The 22,516-nt window shown below is 40.5% G+C and overlaps 2 protein-coding genes across 2 annotated transcripts; one reads left to right on the top strand and one right to left on the bottom strand.

Moving 5' to 3' along the window:
- Window positions 1-203: 203 nt before the first annotated feature.
- Window positions 204-9,133, bottom strand: dhcr24 (24-dehydrocholesterol reductase). The gene is made up of 9 exons (XM_007550613.2): window positions 8,903-9,133; window positions 7,751-7,906; window positions 7,264-7,369; window positions 6,607-6,725; window positions 5,373-5,636; window positions 5,158-5,301; window positions 1,392-1,589; window positions 1,100-1,281; window positions 204-616 (listed from the first exon to the last, which is right to left on the bottom strand). The coding sequence occupies exons 1-9, from the start codon at window positions 9,131-9,133 to the stop codon at window positions 463-465; spliced, it is 1,554 nt and encodes a 517-aa protein (XP_007550675.1). The 3' UTR covers window positions 204-462.
- Window positions 9,134-11,417: 2,284 nt separating this feature from the next.
- Window positions 11,418-16,244, top strand: LOC103137076 (uncharacterized). Its single transcript, XM_007550614.2, has 2 exons — window positions 11,418-12,471; window positions 13,582-16,244. Exons 1-2 carry the CDS (start codon window positions 12,089-12,091, stop codon window positions 13,817-13,819), a joined length of 621 nt encoding a protein of 206 aa, XP_007550676.1. The 5' UTR covers window positions 11,418-12,088; the 3' UTR covers window positions 13,820-16,244.
- The last annotated feature ends 6,272 nt before the right edge of the window (window positions 16,245-22,516 follow it).

Below are 22,516 nucleotides of genomic sequence, written 5' to 3'. Positions count from 1 at the left end.
TTCTGACATTAAAACAGCAAGATTTATGTTTTTTGGTTACAAAAAAAACAATTTCCACAATAAATTACCAGGAGCTGTTAGAAGTTTAAAACACATAAGGAAATACTGCCAAACATTAAATTTTAAGATAAAAATAAGATTTAATAATAATAATCTTTATTATCATTATAGAAACCATGTAATGAAATTTATTTCATTATTTATCCAAATAGGATCTGTCCAGACAAAACTAATCAAAAATAGTCACGCCTTTTTTTCATGTTGTACAAGAAGTTTGTCACTGTACCAAAATAAGAACTAAAGTGTAAAAAATAGTAGTTCAACAATTAGAGGTGTATTCTAATGTGTAGGAAGTTTGTTTTGGTTGAACCGTTCCAAGAAGAGTAGCTGGTTTCAGTGGTGCACAGCACCGTGGTGTAACGCTGGCGTAGGAATTCAGACCGGAGAGCCCAGAACTCGGGCTCAGTGGCGGGCAGATTTACAGATTTTATCATAAACTTCAGGGAACGCTTCCTTACAGCCCAGCTCAGCTCTTAGTTTGTGGTACAGATGTCCATCGAACATCTCCCAAAACTCCTCTCGATCCATGTACACATCCGCATACAGCATCTGGAACCTGCAGAGGAGCATTTAACATGCAACAACAGAATGTCAGGTGTTGTATGGAACAATCAATTATTTTAGGTTATTCAGACGATTAATCGCATGAGGAAAATTGGCACACTGCAGATTTTTCATGTAACTACTTCAGGATTTTTTAGACAATATTAGAAATTGATACATTTTTGCATTAACCATTTAATAAATGGATAGCAAATGGTGCGTAACAGGAGACCCCTAAGCTCAAACCACCACTTGAGGAGTTCTGAATAAGAAAGATTTTGTTTTTCTTTTTATCTTCAATGCAAATGTACATTATTATTATTTTTTTTTTTTACGCTTAAGTATGTTGTCCTTTCAGCAAACAGCATTAACATTTAATCCAGTTAACAATTAAATGATTACTAAATTAGTTGACGATTATGTCAATAATCACGATTAATCGTTTCGGCCCTGGTCACATGGGTTTCAAGTTTTGGCTTTCAGGCAGGGGGCTTACCCATGCACGTCTCTGACAAACTTCTCCAGCTGACGCGTCGACGTCTTGGCTTCGAAATGTTTGACCTTTGGCTCGCCGTACGCTCCGATGTCCACGTACAGCTCCTCCTCCTGCTGGGCCTTGGGGTGGACCATCCCTCTGCCGGGCGGCAGCAGGAACGGGCACAGCCACAGCGGGTAAACCTAGGGAGAAAAAAAAAAAAAAGCACAAGTTGCTCTCACGATTCAAGCGAGACGCAGTTCATCATGAACAGAGTGCAACGTGACACGCCGATCAATATTTTGAGTCTCACATTGATTTCCTGGTGAAAGCGAGTGATGGCCGCCTGCAGATGCTTCATGGGTACCAGCATGTCCTGGACCACGTGGTGCTGCTCGTACAGCCGTCTAATGGTTTCTCCCTGGGTGAGTTTCAGCAGAGAGATCTTAGGGGGAACCATCCATCCAAAGAGCCAGCGGAACACGGGGTTGTTGCCAAATGGGATGATGTCCTGCAAAAGAGGCGCAGACAACAATAGCTTTCCTCACAAAGTGGTAAAAATACAGCCTATTGTTATTATTGGATATTTTTTTTATCTAAAAGTTTAGCTGTGAAAGATATATTTTGGCTTTTAGGTGCTACGATCAGAAGCTGGAAGGTAACAATCATTAGCTTCTAATAATGTGAAATAAATTCAAGACAATCGACTTCGGCTGTTATCGTGCATTACCTTCCAATCCACACAGAGTCATAAATATACATATCACCTTGAAACTACACGCACAACCTCATGAAAATGTTGTCCTTCAGCAAGCTGCACCTCAACCTCAATACGCCTACAAGCTTCTGGGATAATTCTGGTCGGATATTCGATCACCCTTCTTGGCAGAAATGGCTGTAGTTCATTTCGATGGGTTGGGTTTCCGGCAGGGATCTGGCTTTTAAGCGCGGCCCATAAATTTCAGTGTGGTTCAGCTGGACAACTTTTCGATGTTACAACGACTCCAAACTCGCTACAGAGCTGGTTTGGAAATTGATTTTAAAAATTAAAAAACAAAAAACAAAAAAAACAAGTTCATATTAACTTTTGAGTCAAATCAGAGCCAGGAAGGTTGGTTTTACATGAAAAGAAACTGTGAAAATCTTTTTTTTTTTTTCTTTACACACTCATGTTCATATGTTTCTCACAAGAAAATACTCTGAAAGTGGAAGTGGGGAGTCCATGGGTTCTTCTGTCCTACCCAATCTTCTTCAGTTTTCCTAAATTTCCACCAGAGGGCAGCGCAAAATCAACAACTTCTGTTTGAGGCCGTCAAATTCAACACCTGGTTAATTTCCATCACAGACTGCCCTATTTCTGTCTGCATTTCAAGTGAAATGTAAACAGAGACAAGCTCCTTAAAAAAAATAAATAAATAAACATAAAAAGGTAGCAGACTAATGCTCAGAGGACTCTACCTTAGGCATCTGTCAAACCAGAACTATGCATAATTCATCAGGCCATTTACTGTTACTGAAAACACCACTGTCAGGCTATTCTCACTAATGGCTAATGGCGTGTGTGCACGGTGTGTGTGTGTGTGTGTGACTGGTGGAGCATTAGAGCATTAGGAAGCTAGGGGGAAATGAGCAGGCGAGTTGTTAAAATAGTCTAAGCTCCTGGAAACAGGGACTCTGTGTGACTGGGTGGACCTGTTCATCAGTTTATGATTAACAGGAGTCTCATTATGTCTTTGTGACGACCTAAATGTCTGATTTCTATAAGCTGGACTGTCTGATGACACTACAGAATAGGCTGATAAAATTAACCACTAATAATAACTGTTTATTATTAGACACAAAGAGATTTGAAAGCGTAAAGGGATAGATTCTGGATATTTGGTTATGTTAAAAGTAAACAAGTAGCTAGTATATGAGTTGGGCTGGAACAATTAATCGGATTAATCGATTATTGAGATAATTGTGAATTAATTCAGTAATCGATTCATTTTTGGTTGCGACATACAGACAAAAAAACAAGGCCATTTAGTGAAAGAACAACATGCTCACAGCAGTAAATAATGAAAACTGTACTAAAAATATATATATATTTTACATTTAAGATTAAATAAAAAAAGATCCTCTGTCTGTAAATGCATTATACCCAGAACTCCTCAAGTGTCAAAGGTTTTAGCTTCACCCAGTTCAAGTTGGGAAGGGAAAAATCTAGAAACTTTTGCTAAAGAAAAAAAAAAAATCAACAGATTAGTACTACTCTACATTGATACATTGATGCTAAGTCAAGCAGGAATGGCAGCTTTTAGCATGTTGAAATGTTGTTGTATTTTAGCCAATAAAATGTTTGCTTTCTTTTTTTTATTGTTTATTGGTGTATTTTAATGCATTTAATGCACTTAAATTGTATGAAAAAGCCTAAATGAAAATTCTGCAAAATGTGCCAATATTTTATCCGACTAATCAATTAAATTGTATTCCTATCATCTCAAAACAGCTTTACCCTTAAATACGTCACAGCGGTTAAAGCCACCGCTTTTTTTTAATGAACCTATAAAATGACGTCACATTTGCATTATCCGGTTATCTACACCAAAACTGACATTTACATGGGAAAAGTAGGTTGGAGGCGGTGCGCCAACAATAACCTTCCTACGTGAAACGTACAGACAGCCGGGTATGTAAAGTAGAAAATAAATAATCATCTTAAGTACAAGTGTTATTAAAAGCAAAAATATGAGTTTGCTGGCACAGGTACAATTCAGAGGAATATACACACACACACGCACACGCACACACACACACACACACACAGACACAAAATCTCACTGTTATTGGTAATATATGCCTCTCCCCTCACGCTAAACTTTACTCCCATGCCTTCCTCTACTATTTACAGGGAACAATAAAGACTCGTGTCCTAAGTATGAAAACTAAAAGGATGAGGTCGTTGGTTTCCATGTGTGTTTTTCAGCAGCTGCCGAGACTTTTTCCAGTAAGATGCCTCTCGGTGCATTTTGCTGCTTCTGTTTCCTCAGGTAAGTACACCTGGAAAAACAGCACTATATTTCTATATGCGAGTTCTTTTTTTTTTTCTTCAGCAGACAGGATTTCTAAAAGGCAGACGTTAATTTATTAAAGAGGAATACAACCATACAGTGATTTAAAAGTCCACTAATGGAGTGGTAATGGGCTCCTTCAAATGTTTAGATTCCTTTTACTTTCTGATGATGAAAACATTTTTAATATTTGAAATGGGGTTGCTTTGGAAATTTGCTACATTTGCAGGAAAGGTCAGGTTGCAAGTACTGAGAAATTACATAATCAATACGCTAATTGGTGAACGACATCGTAATAATCTATATAAAACTTCATTTCAAACAAAACTGAGCTCAGCTCAGGATGTTTAGGTGGTGAATTATTAATAGTAAATCGTAAACTCAGTGGCACAAAGACAAGAAATTTCTCAATTTTTCACCTCGACTCAAAAATTATGAAATTTCCCTTTAAGAAAACAGAGAAGCCGTTTGAACTCTGTTCCTGTGGGAAAAGCGTCATGTGGTCCACTTTTTATTTTATTTTCCAACAAAACAGCTTTAGCCAACCGCATGAAAACAGTAAATGAGCAGCTTCACAACCAATGTTATTTTCTTCGATTACAAGCTGATAATGGGGGGATTTATTGGATTTAAACCAGAGGATCAGTCAGCAGGGAACGACGTTCTCACTGGTGGCTGACTCACCAGAATTTTCAGATCCTGTTGAAAATCACTGGGAAGTGATGAAAACGTTGAACAAAGATTAAGAACAAGATTCTGGCAGAAAAGTTAGACGATTCTGTGTGGAAATTTCGGCTGTAAGGTCTTCAGAAGAGCGACAACTAACAATTATTTCAGTAATTGATTTTTCTATCTGTTACTCAGATAATTGGAATAAGACGTGGCACACAATACAGATTTTTCACTTAACACCTTAAGCCTGTTTTATGCAAACTTAGAAATGCATATAAAGATGCACATAAATAACTCAATTCAAATACACTTTTGTTTGGCCTAAAATGCAATAATATAGAATTTGTAGTGTACCTGAAGCTCCCAGAAGATGCTGCGCGTGTGTCGGTGATAGTACTGCCTCAGAGGGATGAACTCCATGCCGCTGTGGCCTCCTCTCAGGTAGCTCTCCACGTGCTTGAAGAACCAGGGCTTGAAGTGCAGGCCGATCCTGTTGATCTGTTGTCCAGGAGGAAGATCCGACATCAGACGCGGTCAAAGAGGTGACGGCGGACCGGCCGGCGCCTCACCTTGTCCGGCTCCGCGTGGTCGGTCATGGTTCCCGTCATGACGACGGCCGAGTCCAGGCTGTACTGGATGCCCTCGACGAACGTGTTCCGCTTGTCGGCCGACGCCTCGGCGAAGCGTCGGCAGATGTTCTCCAGGCCTCTGACGGGCTCATAGTGCAGCTTCACCCAGGACCTCGCCGGGACTATTTTAATCTCCGCTGCGACCAGGAATCCCAGTGTGCCGCAGGACCAGGGCACGGCGTGGAACAGGTCGGAGTTCTCCTCCTGTTTGGGCAAAAGCATAAAGAAAAAAAACATGTTGCCTTGGGAAAGAATGCACACTCCTTTCACCACTTCACATGTCGTCACATCACAACCACGATGTTGATTTAAACAAATCAACAGCGTAGCATGGATCTGTATTCACTCCGATACCCTTAAATGAAATCTAGTGTCGTCAATTCCCTTTAGAAGTCATCTAATAATAAAAAAAAACTTTATCCATGACTAAATGTTAGTAAGGGACTCTTTCCACATGGCACCAAACTCAACTTAACATATTCATGTGTTTCAATGGCCTAGTCAAAGAACAGACTTAAATCTAATCAAGAATCTGTGGCAAGATTTGATGTTTCCATCCAGTCTGACTCAGCCTGAGACATGTTTCCAAGAAAAATGGGCTTCCATTGAATGCAAACACATGCCGCACTTTTCAGATTTTTATTAGAGAAAAAAAATATTATTCTACATCAAACTTGTGCTTTATCTGGTGTGATGTGAAGGTCCATCATATAAAACCTCATCAGAATAGATTGGTCACACCCTGACAAAATGTTTCTTTATTTATCTGCATCTTTTAATGTAATTCTAATATTGTACAAGAAAGACTTGAATTGAAAAAAAAAAATCGGCAGATTGTGTCCATTTTTTAAATCAGATTAATCAATCAATTAATCAATAGTGAAAGTAATTGTTAATTGCAGCCCTGGTTTTTATTATTATTACTATTATTATTGCTCTCAGACTGCCTTGGGGATGCTCTGTCAGCTTTCTAAAGAGAAAAAAAAAAAAAAAGCGTCTGATGATTATATGAGACAAACAAGAATTAAAAAGCTATTATTTTGACCTCAGATATTGTTTTTGTGACCAAACCTCATAAATATGTGATAACAAAACCATTATCTAAGCCAAATGTTTTCCCTCTGGTCTGCTGTAGGATTTAGGGCCCTTGGACTCAAACCGGTGCAGTACTCACCTCTGTGCAGCGCACCAAGCTGCCGTCAGCAAGGACCAGCTCGTACGCAACACATATGTGTTGAAAAAGCCCATAAACATGGGAGGAAGACTCGATGCCTGTGCCCATCACCAGCCCACCTGAGAAAGAAAAAAAGAAAGAAAGAAAAAAAAAATGCTCTACGGTAATTGAATTTCTGCCCGGGTGAGAGCAACAGGGGGGCCAAACAGACGAGCAGATAACAGCATTCGCCTGCTGCGAGCGCGTCGGTCTGTGGACAGCGGGATAAATGAATGTAGCACGGCCTGATGGGAAAACATTAGATCGCTGATGCGTAGATTATGGCATCAGGAAATCCATTATGAAACTCTATCCAGGGGTGCTTCCACGCTGCTGCTGCTGCGGCCATTTCCTCCCGGTGTCGTCTTCCGAGCTGCAAAGCCAGAACCCCCCCTCCCTCCCCATCCCCTCTTCTAACGCAATTAGAGGAGCAGCCGTGGCTCTGAACAGGATGCACTGATTGATGGAGGGTTTGCAGATCTCCATCTCGCGCACAAGCTGTGGAAATCACAGCGCGATGACGGATGGGCTTTCTATTTTTAGGAAAGCGGAAAGAGAGAAATGAAGCAACACTGAGACGGATTAACCTAAAAATAATCTGACGCACGCTCGCCTCACCCACTGTGAGATCGTCCAGCTCCGGCAGCACCGGCAGCGTCCAGCCGATGGAGTTCAGGAGAGCCGTCACTTGACCCATGTTGGCCAGAGGCTCCACTCGCACCACCTGTACATGAGACACTCATGAGTAAAAAAAATAAATAACCATTTAACCCTTTTTAGAAAATACTAACTTTGTGAAGTTGTTGTTTGTCAAAAAAAAAACATTCTTCATTTTTTAAGACATATTCTTTAGTCTGATGACTTTCTAAGATTTCATTTAGAAAAAGAAAAACACAATTCTTACTTTTCTCAAAATGTCACACAGCTAAGAACTACAACCAGAAGAAGTAGGAGGGTCTCGTGTGTAGTTAGTCATAACTGAGGGTTTTAATGAGTCAAAATGTTGATTACAGAGAGCTTCAGGAGTTAAACTAATCCGAGTGTATGGAGGGAAAAACAATAATCTCCTGCGATGTCCAGCTTCTTGTCTCCTGGTTTCTCCTACCTGCCTCTTTGTGTCCACCTCCAGGATGTCCATCATGTTGATCATAATGTTCTTGTGGGTCTTCTTGTATTTTCCCACTCTGAGGGACACGGTGAGCCAGCCGGGTCGACCTGTACACATGTAGGTCCCGCCGCCGTTCTTCCTCCACTCACGTACCTGTGTGTGACACAGCAGGTTACTTTTGTAGTACTGTGTGCTATATTGGGAATTCTACTTATATACTGTAACTTAGGCTTTAAATTTAAAGGACATAAATGTTCCAAGTCAAGCAAGGCTGGGGAATGTGCAGGAATTGTGGCTGCTTCGTGCCCCCTGCTGGTATGGAGGCTTTAGAGCAATTTAATTTGCACTGGTGTATTTAGGACACAAAGAAAACCCTTCATAAAATGTTGGCTTAACCATATCAGCGCTAATTCAATAATAATATTTAATTCACAATGTAACACTTGATCAGCAATTTAAAGGTCAATATTTTACCAATTGTTTGCTTGTAAACCAAACACAACATTTTTAAACTCCCAATGAATCTTCTTTAACTGGGTTTTAGTTGCACTGGCAAGTCAAATATTATAGTTGGAAATAAAACAACGGTTCCCTCTAAAATACGGATTCTCATCGGGAAAGAAGGAAATCACCAATCAGACTCAAGCTTAGAATCCAATATGGCTGCAAAGCACATAAAATATAGTGAAAGCTGCATAAATGTATAAATTAATTATTAACAGTATATATTATACCTCATATTATTATTCACAATTTGGTATCTCATTAAATCAGTAACACATATAGTGTGCTACCATCCCTATATGTGAGCGTGTTAATTTAGTGTTTGACTGCACAAAATAACAAGAAATTATTTTTTAAATTGCTATAATTTTTGTCTTGGCATGTATTGCTAACGGAGGTAGCACCAAAATAAACAGCAACTTTGACCAGTTTTCCAACTTACAACTAGAAAGCAAAATAAATCCAAGCTTGGCCAAATCAAACACAGAATAATTCAGATAAGCTCAGCCAGAAGTGGCCCCCCTACTTAAATTCTACTCAGGTCCCCATTGAGTCTTGGGTCGCCCTTGGTTCAAACCCCCCATCAGGAGAATATAAGGCCAGGAATGTTGGTGATGATGAGATGATGACGTTGCCCTCACTCACCTGTCGCTGGATGTCCCGCACGCGCTGGTCGTGCAGTTTGGGTGCCGAACACATTTTAAAAATGAGCCACGCTCTCACATAATAATACACATCGAATATAACCGAGAGGGGCAGTAAGAACAAGCACACGAATATCCAGCGCTGGTGGACGATCACGTAATCCAGACCTTTGACTCTGATCCAGAGCAGGAAGAAAACCAGCAGAGCTCCTAAATACAACAGCGGACTCATCGCGTCAGCTCGGGTCAGAAGCTGGTCTGATGGACGCTGCAGCCAAAATCAGAGCTTAAACTTTTTTTAAAAAAAAATTTCAGCTGGGGTAACAGATTCCTGACTCCTGATCAGGTAGGTGGACTTCAAACTCCGCCTCTACTCAAGGCTAATTGGTCGATATTCCGAAAAAGGCGGGGCTTGTTCTCCCAGTTTGTATCCTATTGGTTAACCGTGCGGCAGTAGGGCGTGGCACAGACAGAGCGTGTCTGCTGATTGGCCAATCATAAAGCAGACAGACTCTCACACCACGCAGTCTGCCCACATGGAAGCGGGTGAATTTACAGGCAAAGTACAACAGAGAGTCAAGGCTGTTTTCGAAAAGCTTTGACAGTCTGCATCACTAACTGAAGCAATGCTTTAATGCTTCTAACCAGGGGCGCTGCTAGGAATCTTGGGCCACCTGACAAAAAATTTTATTCGGCCCCCCCTCACGCAGCTGCTGTTACAATTTCTTGAGTCTATCTGACCCATCAAAAGCGTCACAATTTCAAAGGCTTGCAACTGCCTTGCTTTCTTTGGTCCAATACTTTTACAATATTTACTGCTCATGAATTTTACATGCAAGAGTAAAATTCAGTATGGATATAGTCTGCATAAAGTATGCAAGTAGGTCGCTTACATTTTTTCGATTAGTTTTAGATTACTGAAATGTCTCTCCCCATGAGCAACAGTCATAGGCAACATGCAAAATATACATAAAACAATCAAGACTTCTCAAAAAATGCTATGTAGTTGCATTTTATTCAACCTGCAGTACATAACTTTAATAAAAAAATATGTTTTCTCCATATTTGTTAAAGCTGTCACTATGTCGTAGCAGTTTGTTATGAGACAGATAATCTGTGAAAACAATCAATCTTCTCCACCTCCTTCCTGAATTACTATTGCTGGAAAAAGTAATGCAACGTTCTGACCAAAACAACCAATCAGAACCAGGAGGAGGGTCTTAGCGCAGTCAATCAACTGTAACAACTTATTGTTACAGGAAAATCGTTTATCTGCCATCATTGGTAGCTATGCTTAATAGACTAAGCATTTACAACAGGCTATGCTAGCTGCAGCATAACACAGAGCAAGGAGAAGGAAGGATGAGCCACATGAGATTGTGACTGACAGCACTAAACCTCTCCTGCCACTGACTGGTTGTTTCTAGATAGCACTGGGAGAAAGCAGAGGAAATAGATTTTTCACAGATTATCTCTCATACCATTCTGTCACAACATAATGACAGTTTTAACAAATATGTGGAAAAAAGATATTTTTATAAAAGTTACATACTGCAGCTTTAATTTTACTTAGGAGAGAATGGATCAGGAGGGACGTGAGCTAGAGCTGCTGCTGACTGACTCATCTGTTAAGTGGTAAAAGGTACAAGGGACAAGTTAAATATATGAATATGTTGGTATTTTTTTCTTTAATTCATTAAATGCTAGTAAAATGGAGGTAAACAGTAGTCTGTAGCTATGCTAACAATGCTAAATGGCTGATAATCTCACACAGTTTACCCACCTGTCTTGGAGAAAAACTGGGTTATAAATTAACACTCTTACCTTTTTCTCTCCCTCTATTATTTTTTTTTTTAAACCTGACTTTCTAACTTTTCTTAGCAGCATAGTAACTGCCATAGTCGTTCTTGTTTCCTACTGTCTGCTGCTGAACAGCATCACTCTCAAGTGCTTCAAGCAGGAATGAACCGTTTCATGCAGGGCGGGGGGGTTCAGGTCAACTATGGATGTGTGTTTTTTGGTCTGGGAGTGGGAACATTACATTTTTATTGCTAAAAACAATCTTTGAAAATACAATATGATTAATTTTGTAATTGACAGGGCCCCAATTTTTTTTTATTTTTTTTTTTATTTCTATGAACAATATATAAATAAATAAAATGTGGAGGGCCCCCTGCTGGTCAGGGCCCCTAGAATTGTCATCACTTCTCCCCCCTATACCGTGCCCCTGGCTTCAGCTATATCCTTTTCCCACCATTTTTCCTCATTTTTAGAGAATTGCAAACTGTACGGTTGTATACAATTTGGGATTCGATGGAGAAAAAGATTAAACTTTTAAATTGTAATTTTATTCACTCGGAGTTTATGTGACTATAACGTGTACAGCTGTGCAAAGCCACGTCCAGAAGACCTGCCATAGAAAGGTGGTTCATGTTGGCTCATGTAGGTTGGTTTATCAAATATAATCTCATCAAAACAAAGCTGAAGTCGGTGGTCGCAGCATGACAAATGTAAAACTGTTCAAGGAGTGTTAAATGCTTTCGCAAGGCAGTGTGGGACTTATTTTCTCTTTATTTAAGACTGGATGCACTTTGTAAATTTCTCAAACTAAATCAGGGTTCAAAGTCATGGCGCTTCATGACACATATTGCTGAAGAATACATCCAATTGTCCTCTATATTACGTCCATTTGTGCTCAGAAAAATAGCTTCGACCCGCACTCTTTCACTCTCTGTCCCTCTTCCTGTCTCTCATCCCCTCTTGCAGACATACACGCAGGCTAAAGTGGTACCCTTCGGACACATTAGAGGGAGGGTGGGGCGCCAGTAAAGATTTCTTAATGGGCTCTGCCGTCCTCTTGTCCATCTGGCTTGATGATAAACACACAGCTGCTCAACATTAGCCTCATGCGCATCAAAGCGTTCAACATTTTCATTCTTCTTTTATTTTTTTTCACCCCCCCAAGTTTTGCAACAGACCAAAAATTTGGAACAGAAGAGGGAGAATAAGCACATGGACTAAAAATGACCGGCAGTGTTTCAGCACTAATGGAGATGGAAGTGATGGAGACCAAACAGTGAGATTTGGAAGGACTCGTCTCGTCGGGGTTTCTTGTAAATCGCTCGGATCTCTGGTCTTTGTCAGAGTGCATAGAGGGACCACGCTCTGTGCTACTGTTTACATGTGAATGACACCATCCAGCCAGCCCCAGCCAAGCAGAGAGCTCAGAGACAGGTTGCAGTCCTGCGGGGAGATGCCTTCCCTGCACCACGGAGCAATCTTTGTCGGAGCCTTCCTCATTGTGACCGGGGGCTCCACAGCCTTCCTGGCCTCCTACCAGAGCCGCCTGCAGGCTTTCTCGCTGTGCTGCGTAGTGCTGGGGGTGGTCATGCTCATCCTGGGACTCTTCTGGGCCATGAACAGCAAAAACGTAGCGAACTACAGCCACCGGGATTTCGACCCGGACTGTCCCCATTACCCTTACAACGACTACTCCAACTACTCCAGCCATGCTCTCTTCTCTCCTCAGCTGACTCGGTTCCCAGAGTCCCAGTCCGTGTTTCTGCCCAGGTGGGTGAAAGAAGAAGAAGGGGGGAAAAAATGCTGTCATTGTAAATACTGGTTGTTGTTGTTGTTTGGCTTTTATTTTATTATCTAACTTACTTACTATGCCTTTTGGTTGAATCCAAAGAGTAAAAAAGCATCATTGTTTAAACGTCTTGGCATATTTGTTGCTGCCCTTTGGGTTCAGATTTCAGTTTGCCAAGGAAATGAAATTTGCTGTCTGACTGTTCACTCACTAATACCACTTCTTTCACTCCACAAAACACAAACATCATCCTGAGAAATGTTGGATCATTTCAAGCATCCTATCTGCGTGTGTGTGTGTGTGTGTTCCTGTTGAGCCTGTGGCTGTATTGTCTCTGAATATTGTTGTTTCTAGTATCTCAAAACATTATTTGATGCTTTTGAAAGAGTGAATGACTAATTAAAACATTCTTACCTATACTACTTAAACTCGTCCAAGGGTCTACGAACATGTATCGGTGATCTATGACTTCCTGTTTCCCTGGGCTATGAATAGGACCAGATCCAGAGGCGCATTTCTCTTAGTCACTCTCTAAAATGGGAAACATAAGTGAACATGCTGTTTAAGCAGAGCAGATGCACGTTGATCTTCATAAGTCAGGGAGTGGTTATGTCACATTAGTTGGAGCTAAAACTGAGACTGCAACTCGATTGGTTTGATTTGGTCGGGTAAATCTTCAGATTTTCGATGGGAACCAAAGGATGAATATGTGGAAAAGTACCTCGTTCCTTCTGTCGAAAGTACACTGATGGATCAGTGATCCAAAGACCCTGGAAACATGGCTGGAGTGGATAGCATCACACACTCTTTGAGACACAAGAAATGTTCATTTTATAAATCTAGTGGTTTTTGCCAGAAAACTAAAACTGGACCATAATAGGGGCATTTCACCAAATAGAAAAATCAGTTGTTTTTAATGCTTAAGTTTTAGAGGACATATAAATATAAAGTTATAGGAGAAGAATCGTACAAGTCCTGTCTTAATGGCAATGTCAACAAGTTTGAGATGTATATCAAAAAAGCACCTTTACTATTTATGTTTGCTTTCACATGATTGTTCTCAAACCAGGTCCTACTTTTTCTGGCTGTAGGACGATGGAGAGCCAGAGGATGGCTACTCGTGGCGAAGATTTCGACTATCCGCCCATGGATTGTGGCGGGTTAAGCCCAGCACCTCGCCCTCCACCGTGGCAGGAACCCCCGCCTCCATATGAGGTCGCCATCAAAACCACCTGTAGCTCTACACACCTGCGGCGTGCATATTCAGACACACACCTGGCAACAGAGCCCTTGTTTGGACAGTCGAGAGAGATGAGCTTCGAGGTGTGACACGTCCTCTTCTAAATGGGCACAAATTTGATGCTAGCTCCTACCGGTCGTGATTCATTTGAAGCCCACTTCTCTCTGGTTTACTCCATTTACTGCATGTTTTTCCTACGTTAAATACGTCAAACATGATTAAAGCTAGTTCGAGGTAATCTGGGCAAAATAAAGCGTTGTAAGCCAACATTTCAACAATTTGCTAACAAATACTGAGCTAGCTTAAATATCATTCTTACATTCCAAACTGAGTTCAACATTGTTTTTCTAGGGATCATTCTAGGATGATTTGTAACATAAAACATGTATTAGAGATAATATTATTACAAATGAAGTATGAACTGAGAAGCAGCTACAGCATGTTAGCCTAGCTTAGCAAAACACAGCGACGAGGTGTGTTTTAATGATGGCTGGGTAACAAAAGGTAACCCATATGGTGACATACCTGCTGAATTTCTTTTTTTTATATTTAATCTTTTTTCGGTGAATATCAATTCTGAACCCAGAAGCTTTAATGAACCAGGACAGTTCACTTCTATTTGCATGAGGCTAAATCATTTAAAGGGAGCAAAGCCTCAATCATACATACCACTGAGACTTTAATGCAGCTCAAATGATTAAAGTAAGAAATTACAGACCTTAACTTTTCTGACTGAAGCTATGATACTGTTTACAGCGTGTAGGGAAGAACGGATATTGATTCACTTTTGGAGCTAGATTTAAGGGGACAATTTGAGGAAATACTTTTTATTTTATCCCTCTCCCAATCTAAAAGAGGATCTCAAAAGACTACGCAAAAAATTGTAACATTTTGTAGTGTATAATGTAATGTCTGGTGTTTTCCCACATATAATGTGATACATAGCCATCACAATTAAACTGAAAAAGTTACAGATTTCCTCGAAGTGGTTGGAAAGACGATAAAAGATGCAATATTCTGGTTGCATAAGTGTAACCAAGCCTTTTATAGTAATTATTTGAAGCTTTTTTTTTTTGACTCAGCTTCAGCATTTAGTCTTTTGCATGTGTCTGTCAGCATCCAACATTTTGACTTGCCAAAATTCGCCCACTCTACTTTCTGATCCTGCTAACATTTTCAGAGTCTCTCAGATTGTCAAGTTTACTTCTAGGTTTTGGCTTACCCATTCCAAATCTTTAATGTTCACCTCATAAAACATTCGTATGTGGATTTGGATATATATTTTGCATAAGAGGGGTGTGTGCTTTCTTGACCTGCTGTACAGCCAAACTGAGACTGACCATGTTTATCACTTATGCTTTAAATCAGCAGCTATAGAGCTTGAGGACTTCCAGAAGCACATAGATCAAATGTTGGACAATGAATGTAAAGAAAACCAAAGATATCGAATAATGCCAATCAAGGAAACTTGACTTTTTTTTATTATCTCTCTTCAAATCAAATTGAAAAATTCTCGTGATACAAAAAACTTAGCATCTGGTTTAGTAGGAGAAAGTTTGACAGATATGACATGAGGTTTTTATTGTTGTTGTCATTTGCAGTTTTTCAACAGCAAATCAAAAAGGTCGTTAACCTTGTTGGTCACAGTTTGACTGAAAAGAGTTAGCAGTGATGGAGACCTTGTCACAAAATACCAACATTCACAGGAATTCAGGAAAAAGAAGTTTGACGGACAGTTGTTTTCTAGGTAAATACCATCCTTGAAGTTGCAGCAAACCTTTACATGCCGAGCTTTGACAATCACTTTGGGATTGATGGGAAAACATCAGCAGCTGAAATGGTGTTAACCTTCATCAATTGCCTTAAAGCAGCAGAAGCAAGCAGAAGGTACAAAAACCTGCGTTAACTCAACAAACACTTGTGCACGCTTACCTTCTGGGATTTACCAGCTGACTTTTTTTTATTATTATTATTTTCTAACCTGCAAAGTTGCACATTTCTCTCTTTTTTATGAAAAAAAAAAGAAAAATCTCGAACAAATGCTTGCCTCGTTTTTTCCGTTTGTCTGCTGAGCTTATTGTCCTCCTCATTGTGCTGGAAGCTTGGGAACACTGACTCATCTGACCATATGTGCTTCCATGTGCTCAATAGACCACTGCCCTTCTTTGGCTTAGCCTCCTCTGCTTTTAAATATTACAACATGGCTGACTGCAGTCCTTTTGCTTTTGATTTTGTTGTTTAATTTTTTTTTCCATTTTAAAGAACGACACCAGAGTGGTTGAGTTTTAATCAGTTTTCGACGTACGATCTTCTTTCAAAGACTTTTATCGCAAACGTTGCGGCGTGAAAATTAACTTGTACGTGTCGTGTTTATTTTTTGCTTGTTTATGTAAATATGTGCTTCATTTCTGCACAAAAGCTAAAAACATCAACTGGAAACCATTATCTTAGGTCATAAGACAAACGATTCAGACGGAGTTACAATTGTGAAAAAAAAAGGTTTGTCCAAGCAGGCAAAAAAAAAAAACTCTTGTAGGTTTTCTGGACGACTGAGTGCATAATACTGCCACCACCCTACGTTGCACTATTCATTGTAAAGGAAGAAGCTGCACTGCCCTCCTCTGATCTCTGAATGAACAAGCACAATAAATGCAGCCTGTTGGATTCACAGCAGAAGAGACAAAATTACTGTGTGTGCATGTTTAATGTGTCTGATTATTATTATTATTAGTGAGAAAATGCAAGTGAACATCTATGTCAGATCATGTGAGAGTGTATTAATTTTTCTTAAATAAAACATGTGGATGGAAGAGGCAGCCTGATATGTTTGTTTTTTTTTAGTTTTTTTTTAGATTTAATAGACAGTCAGTTTTCATGGCTTTTATTTTGAAATGCATGCCCTCATGGCGGGACAGATGAACCCCAACGAGAGAAACAAAATGATAATTTGCAGTTGTTATGTGTCACTAGCAGAAGGTTTGTGTTTTCATGTATGTGGCAATTTTGTGATTATTCTCTATTTTGTTCTATTTTGTTTCATATTGATGAATGAAAAGCCCCATTTTGCACTCATACACTGCAGGGCAAACTAGTTCTGTAGTGTAAACATCTACGTAGTCCTGAAATAATGTTGACGATTTTGAGTGACTTCCTTTTAGCAACCGATTCTGGAAGTGTGGGGGATTTTAGTACTTTTAGATGGAAGCATTTAGCTCTGTTTCCATAATAGTTTTTGTAATCTGTAGGGAGCATAAAGGTGCAGCGTTAGACTGGATTTGTTTATACCAACAGGACATAAGATTCTGTGAAAGAGAACCTCCTTTTGTGGCGTTCCTCAAGGTTCACTTCTGGGTCCATTCCTGTTCTTCATTGTATCCTTTCTCTTTAGAGTCGGTGTTGTGAAGTCATATCATCTCTTTTCACTGCTATGCAGATGACTATCAGATTTAACTCCCTGGCCAAACAGTCTGCGCTCCATTCATCTCTTCTGCATCACATCAAAAAATGATTGGTCATGGATTTTCTGAGCTTTAATGACAACAAAACGCAGATGATTTTCTTCACACCTAACAACACTTCTTCACACACTGCTGTTCCAAACGGTGGTGATCTGGAGCTGTGTGCTGAGCAACGTGTTACGAGTCCAGGTGTGACCTTGGACTCAGGTTTCAGGTTGTGTGAACAGGTCAGTCCATGTTTTGTGGAACAGTTTCTTTCAGGTGCGTCAGGTTGTCTTACTTAAACCATTGTTTGCAAAAAGTGACCTAGAAACAACAACCCATTTTTTAAAATCAAAACTCAGCTAAATTATATCAATGTGCGTCAGGCCTCTCTTTCACTCCTTCAGCTTGTTCAGATCGCTGCTATCTCACCGGCTCTGTCTTCTCTCCACTGGCTTATGGGTGCCAAAGAATTGATTTTAAAATCTGTCTTGTCTTTTAAACGCCTCACTGATCCTCCTCTTCCATCTGACCTGCGTCGGCGTCGTGTTTCACCACTGACCCTTTGGGCGAACTGTTCAGCTTCGGGTTTGTTGTACCAAAACCAAACCTGAACCTCAGAAGAGATCAGATCTATTCATTATTGTGGCTCCAATATTATGGAACAAGCAACCTGTCTCGCTATTTTTAAGTGTTTTTTTTTTTGTTTTGTTTTTTTTAAAAAGATGTTTTCAGTGGATTTTGAAGTTGTGTGAGTTGGTTTTTATTTTAGTCATTTCAGTCTTTGCTTTTTGTGTTATTTCTGTTTAGTTTGTCGTTCTAGTTTAGTTTTGTTTATGTCTTTGTCCGTTCTGTTTTAGTACAGTACAGCACTTTGTTTAAAAAAAATTGATTCTTTAAATGTGCCTTGTGAAAAACAAAATGGCATCAGCACATTGTTTGAGAATCACATGACCATTTTTCTGTGACTCATTCTCCATTTGAAAGACTCAGTGATTACCCAATCTGGTTATGTCAAACAGATGTTTTTTTAATTAACCGCAAATAGACACGAGGTCTATTGAATTCAAAGCACTGTGTTATACAAGTGCATAAAGGCACTGTCCTGGGTACAAAAAAACCTTAGCAGCAAAAACAAAAACAAAAACAAAAACAAAACAATTGTTCAGCCTGAAACAGTGCAATACTGAGGGATTAAACTGATTTAGAGGACCAAAAAAACAAACAAACAAACAAAAAAACAAAAAAAAACAAAAACAAAAAAAAAAACTAATTTTCTGAGCTCAAAACCAAATAATTTCTCCTGGTCAAAAATCTACCATGAGGAAATGGACAGAGAATCTCAACACGAGAAAAGTTTACAACTACGACCAAGATAACTGTTTCATCAGAGAAAGCTTGGTGGTGCCCGGGGTGGGCGGACCCTATTGGTGCCACCGCCTCTGCCCAGGCAACAAGTTTAGGGATGAGAACCTAAAGAAAGAGATACAGAGTTTGACTTGCGGCCTGCTTCAGGTCGGGCTGGCCGCTCAGCTCCATCTCCAGCTGGAACTACTCATCTTTAACTGCAGCTATAACTCTCCGTGCAGCAAACAGCCTGCCCAAACAGCGGCCAAGTGACAATGTTCAGACCGTGTGTGTGTGTGTGTGTGCGTGTGTGTGTACGGACAGCCTGCCCTCAGTTTCTCGTCGGTGAAAAAAAAAGCCTTCCTCATTAAAAATAAAAGCACTTCCTCCATCGCAGCTGCCGCTTCTTCTTCTTCTCCTTCTGCTGCTGCTGCTTTGACCAGATGAAACCCACTCCGCACCCAATCAGAGCGACATCATCAACTCTGATCGAAGAGGGGGTTTTTCGACACTGCTAGCTCTGGAGAAACACCAAGCGGGAGATATGAGCGTTCAGCGGGGGAAGAGGCGGTAGAGCCGCCGGGGTAGAGAGAGAGAGAGAGAGAGAGGGAGGCGCGGCGGGGTTCTCTGGAAATTCGGACTGGCCTGGATAAATCGGCTCTCCACGAATTTTTCTGTTTTCCTTCCTATTCTTCTTCAGGGATTTTGGAGTCAGAGTTGATAACTTGTGAAGGAGTAATGGTCCAGCTTCCTCAGCGCGGTTTCCCTGCAGGTATCGATGCTTCTGGCACTTATTATTTACGTGTTGCTCACATTCCAGCTGCTTTCTGTTTGCTGGTTCTGGTTGTTACCTCCCCTGTTATGCCTCTCCCTAGCCCCCACTCCCCACTGCACACGCACACACACGCACAAGCACATTTTCGGATCTTTATCCGTCTCCTCTCTTATGCGGGAACAGGAAGAAACCAAGCCGTGGAGGGCAGGAGCCCCTGAGATGTCGATCCATCACAGCACGCTGCTCTGTCTGGGCGTCCTGCTGATGACCTCCGGAGGAATCGTGATCTTTAGCTCTGGGACATTGTACCACGCATCGCTCCCACTGATGGTACTTGGGATTTTTCTGGGTATGGGGGGACTGAGCGTGGTGGTGGCAGGAGTTTGCATGGCTAAGAAGAATTTACAGGTGGGAGTGCCTGGACACTTCCTCCTGCACCCCCCCACTGGCACACGCTTCAGCCCCCAGCAGGCCCTGGCCATACAAAGGTAAACGCTCTTTGAAGGTGACAGCAGCGAGGAAAGGAGGGTGGGGGGGTGGGGGGGGGTCAGTGTCTTGAAGGGGTTTTTTTGAGGGGTGGTGGGGTGAAGTGGTGGTTCCCAACTTGGGGGAGGAGTTTGGGGATAAAACGAAAGTATAGCGCACAAATAAATAAAAGGAAATTACTTTTTTTTTCTTTTTAATCCTACTTTATAAAAGCCACTCCATGCTGTTCTGATTTGAAGACTTTTGACAATTATGCCCACCCAGAAACAGACTTGCAAAAATGTGAATGAATTGTGTTGAAGGGTTTTAATATGACAACAGCATCCCAGCTTCCCATCATGCTCACCTTGCTTATCATCAGCAGTTATGTGGAGCATGTCCTCCCTCTTAAATTACAGCGTTAGTATGCATCCGTTGGCCGGTCAACAAAACAACCCGCTACACTGCTGGGGAAGAGTAATGGCAACCTTGCTGATTTAAAAAAAAAAAAAAAAAGAAGCTTTTTTTTGTTTTGTCACTTGCGTGTTTCAGTATCAGACAAAAGTCACCCATTGATTCCAAAATGCCGTTTTTTGTGTGTGAAAGAACAAAAAGTGACGCAAACCGACATGGCTGTGAAAAATTAAATCTGTGATGAACCACTTGTAGAGTCAAGAAATCACTTAAATAGAACTTGGTAGCAGATTTGCTCCCCAGGTGTGGCGGAAGCAGTGCGCTTAAACACTAAAAGCTCAAGATTTGATTTAAAAAGAACAAACAACCAAACAAAAAAAGAACGTTTTTGACATCTGTCGGTCTGGAAAGGCTTACAAACCCATATCGATTGCTTTAGGATTTCAGTAAACAGCAGAGAGAGTCATTATCCGTCAATTAAAGAAAATAAAAAAATCAAGTCTGGAAGGAAATGGTGTCCGTGGGGGAATCCCAGGAAGAAGCCAGTGGTTACTAAAAAGAACATGAAAAACTGCCTATTATTAGCCAAGAAAAATCCGATAATCCCCAAGGATTTTGAAAAATATTCAGCGGACGAATGAGACGAGATACAAAATTTTTGGAGGGTGTGCATCTCAGCATTTCATGAATATTACTCACTGTCAAACACAGTGGTGTCAGTATGATGATCTGGGCTTTCTCTGCTGCTTCTGGACCTGAGCCACTGGTTCAAAGTGATGAAAACATGAATCCTGGAGTAGAAAATCCTGAAGAAGAAAGTTCAACATCGACCAAACGAGGGATATGCAGCAGGACGATGATCCTCGCAAAAAAAAACTCCACTCAAAATAATACATTTTGAGTGGCCTAGTCAAAGTGCAGGATTTAAATCTGATTCACATGCTTTGGCACGGAATCAAAAAAGGACTTGCATGATCTACAACTGAATGAAAACAATCCAGTAGACTTTTTGCCGGTTATCGCAAAGACTGACATCGTTCGATAGCAGATTTGCTCCCCAGGTGTGGCGGAAGCAGTATTTGGGTTAAGAGGTAGTAACTTTTAAATACATATGGTGTCATGTTATTTTGTTTCCCCTCAACAAATAAGATCAACATTTAATAACACATTTTGTGTTTACTGATGTAAAAAAAACATAAGTCTGGAACATGTAATGACAAAAAGCAAAACAGAAGAAGTCGGCACATACTGTTTTCACAGCTCTGTAAGGCTCTGCGTCATCTGAACCAAAATATGTAGGCATGAACAAAATAAATATAATTCATCCAGAGATTATTTTACTTTTAGGACGTTAACTTTACAGTTGCCTGGAGACCAAAGCCGACTGGATGTGGTCCAGTCGCTCTTCTCTGAAACGGTGAGCTGAGCGTCCGCCGACAGACAGGGAACCACCGGCGCGGAGAACAATGGACTCCGCAGACGAACAAACTGGGCTGCGTTTCAATGTTCCCTTTACTTGTTTGAGAAAAATCAGGAAAATATTGCTGAGAAAAGTCCCAGCTTATTGGCTAAAGCACATAGAATAGAAAGATTAGGAAAACTGACGCGCCTGATGGTGGGAAACAACAGATTGGTTGATTAAGGGCTACCTTTCTAGAACATGGAGTGCTAGTTCTTGGAGGCAGTCATATCGTTCTAAATGACATTTATAAAGAAATAACGTCAGAATAAAAAATGAACTGTTCAGGAGTCTGTTGAGTCTGCTGGAGCTGAGGCGTCCAGCTGACATCCCATGCTAGCAACTCTGTAGCAACACAGGAGTAACACTGTTGCATTCTGGCTAAAATTAACACAACTGGAAACATTGTATCCTTTATTAGAGGGCTTCATCTGATGGTCACACAACCAGTTTTTCTACAACTAAAACCCTTTTCTACAAATACCTTCACATATCTCATAACATGACCAACTTATTCCACTAAAACTCCTAAAAGAGTAGGCAAGCTGATTGGTTAAATTTGTATTTTCTTTGATGGCACCTTGTTCAGAATTAATATATATTATAAACCGCTCTACCTTAGTGCAGACTAAACATCACAGTGTAGTTTTACTAGGCTACAAAAACCTGCTGAAGTGAAAGCGTAGCATAGAGTGATAAGGCCAAAGCAATAGCGAGTATTAAATATATATATATACAGTATATTTATATCAATCTAATATACCAAAACTTAAACTGAAAAATTAAAATTTTTGTCAGAATTTCTTTTTTTGTTTTGTTTTGTTTGTGCCTTTATTGACAGCTACCAGACAGGAAATGGGCAGAGACAGAGTCTGCATTCTCCAGA

This window comes from Poecilia formosa, unplaced genomic scaffold (genome assembly GCF_000485575.1).
Source record: "Poecilia formosa unplaced genomic scaffold, Poecilia_formosa-5.1.2 Scaffold37, whole genome shotgun sequence".
NCBI classification, from domain to species: Eukaryota; Metazoa; Chordata; class Actinopteri; order Cyprinodontiformes; family Poeciliidae; genus Poecilia; species Poecilia formosa.
The sequence above is the reverse complement of the archived record's forward strand: the minus strand, read 5'-3'. Positions and strand labels throughout refer to the sequence as shown.

What these genes read in the sequence shown, in the direction of transcription:
- dhcr24 (XM_007550613.2), bottom strand. Translation starts at nt 9,133, where the DNA reads ATGAGTCCGCTGTTGTATTTAGGAGCTCTGCTGGTTTTCTTCCTGCTC. An exon ending in AGGTGGACACAAAGAGGCAG is followed by an intron (nt 7,370 to 7,750) that starts GTAGGAGAAACC and finishes TCTCATGTACAG; the next exon opens with GTGGTGCGAGTGGAGCCTCT. An exon ending in GCATCTTCTGGGAGCTTCAG is followed by an intron (nt 1,590 to 5,157) that starts GTACACTACAAA and finishes CCTCTTTTGCAG; the next exon opens with GACATCATCCCATTTGGCAA.
- LOC103137076 (XM_007550614.2), top strand. Translation starts at nt 12,089, where the DNA reads ATGACACCATCCAGCCAGCCCCAGCCAAGCAGAGAGCTCAGAGACAGG. An exon ending in CAGTCCGTGTTTCTGCCCAG is followed by an intron (nt 12,472 to 13,581) that starts GTGGGTGAAAGA and finishes TTCTGGCTGTAG; the next exon opens with GACGATGGAGAGCCAGAGGA.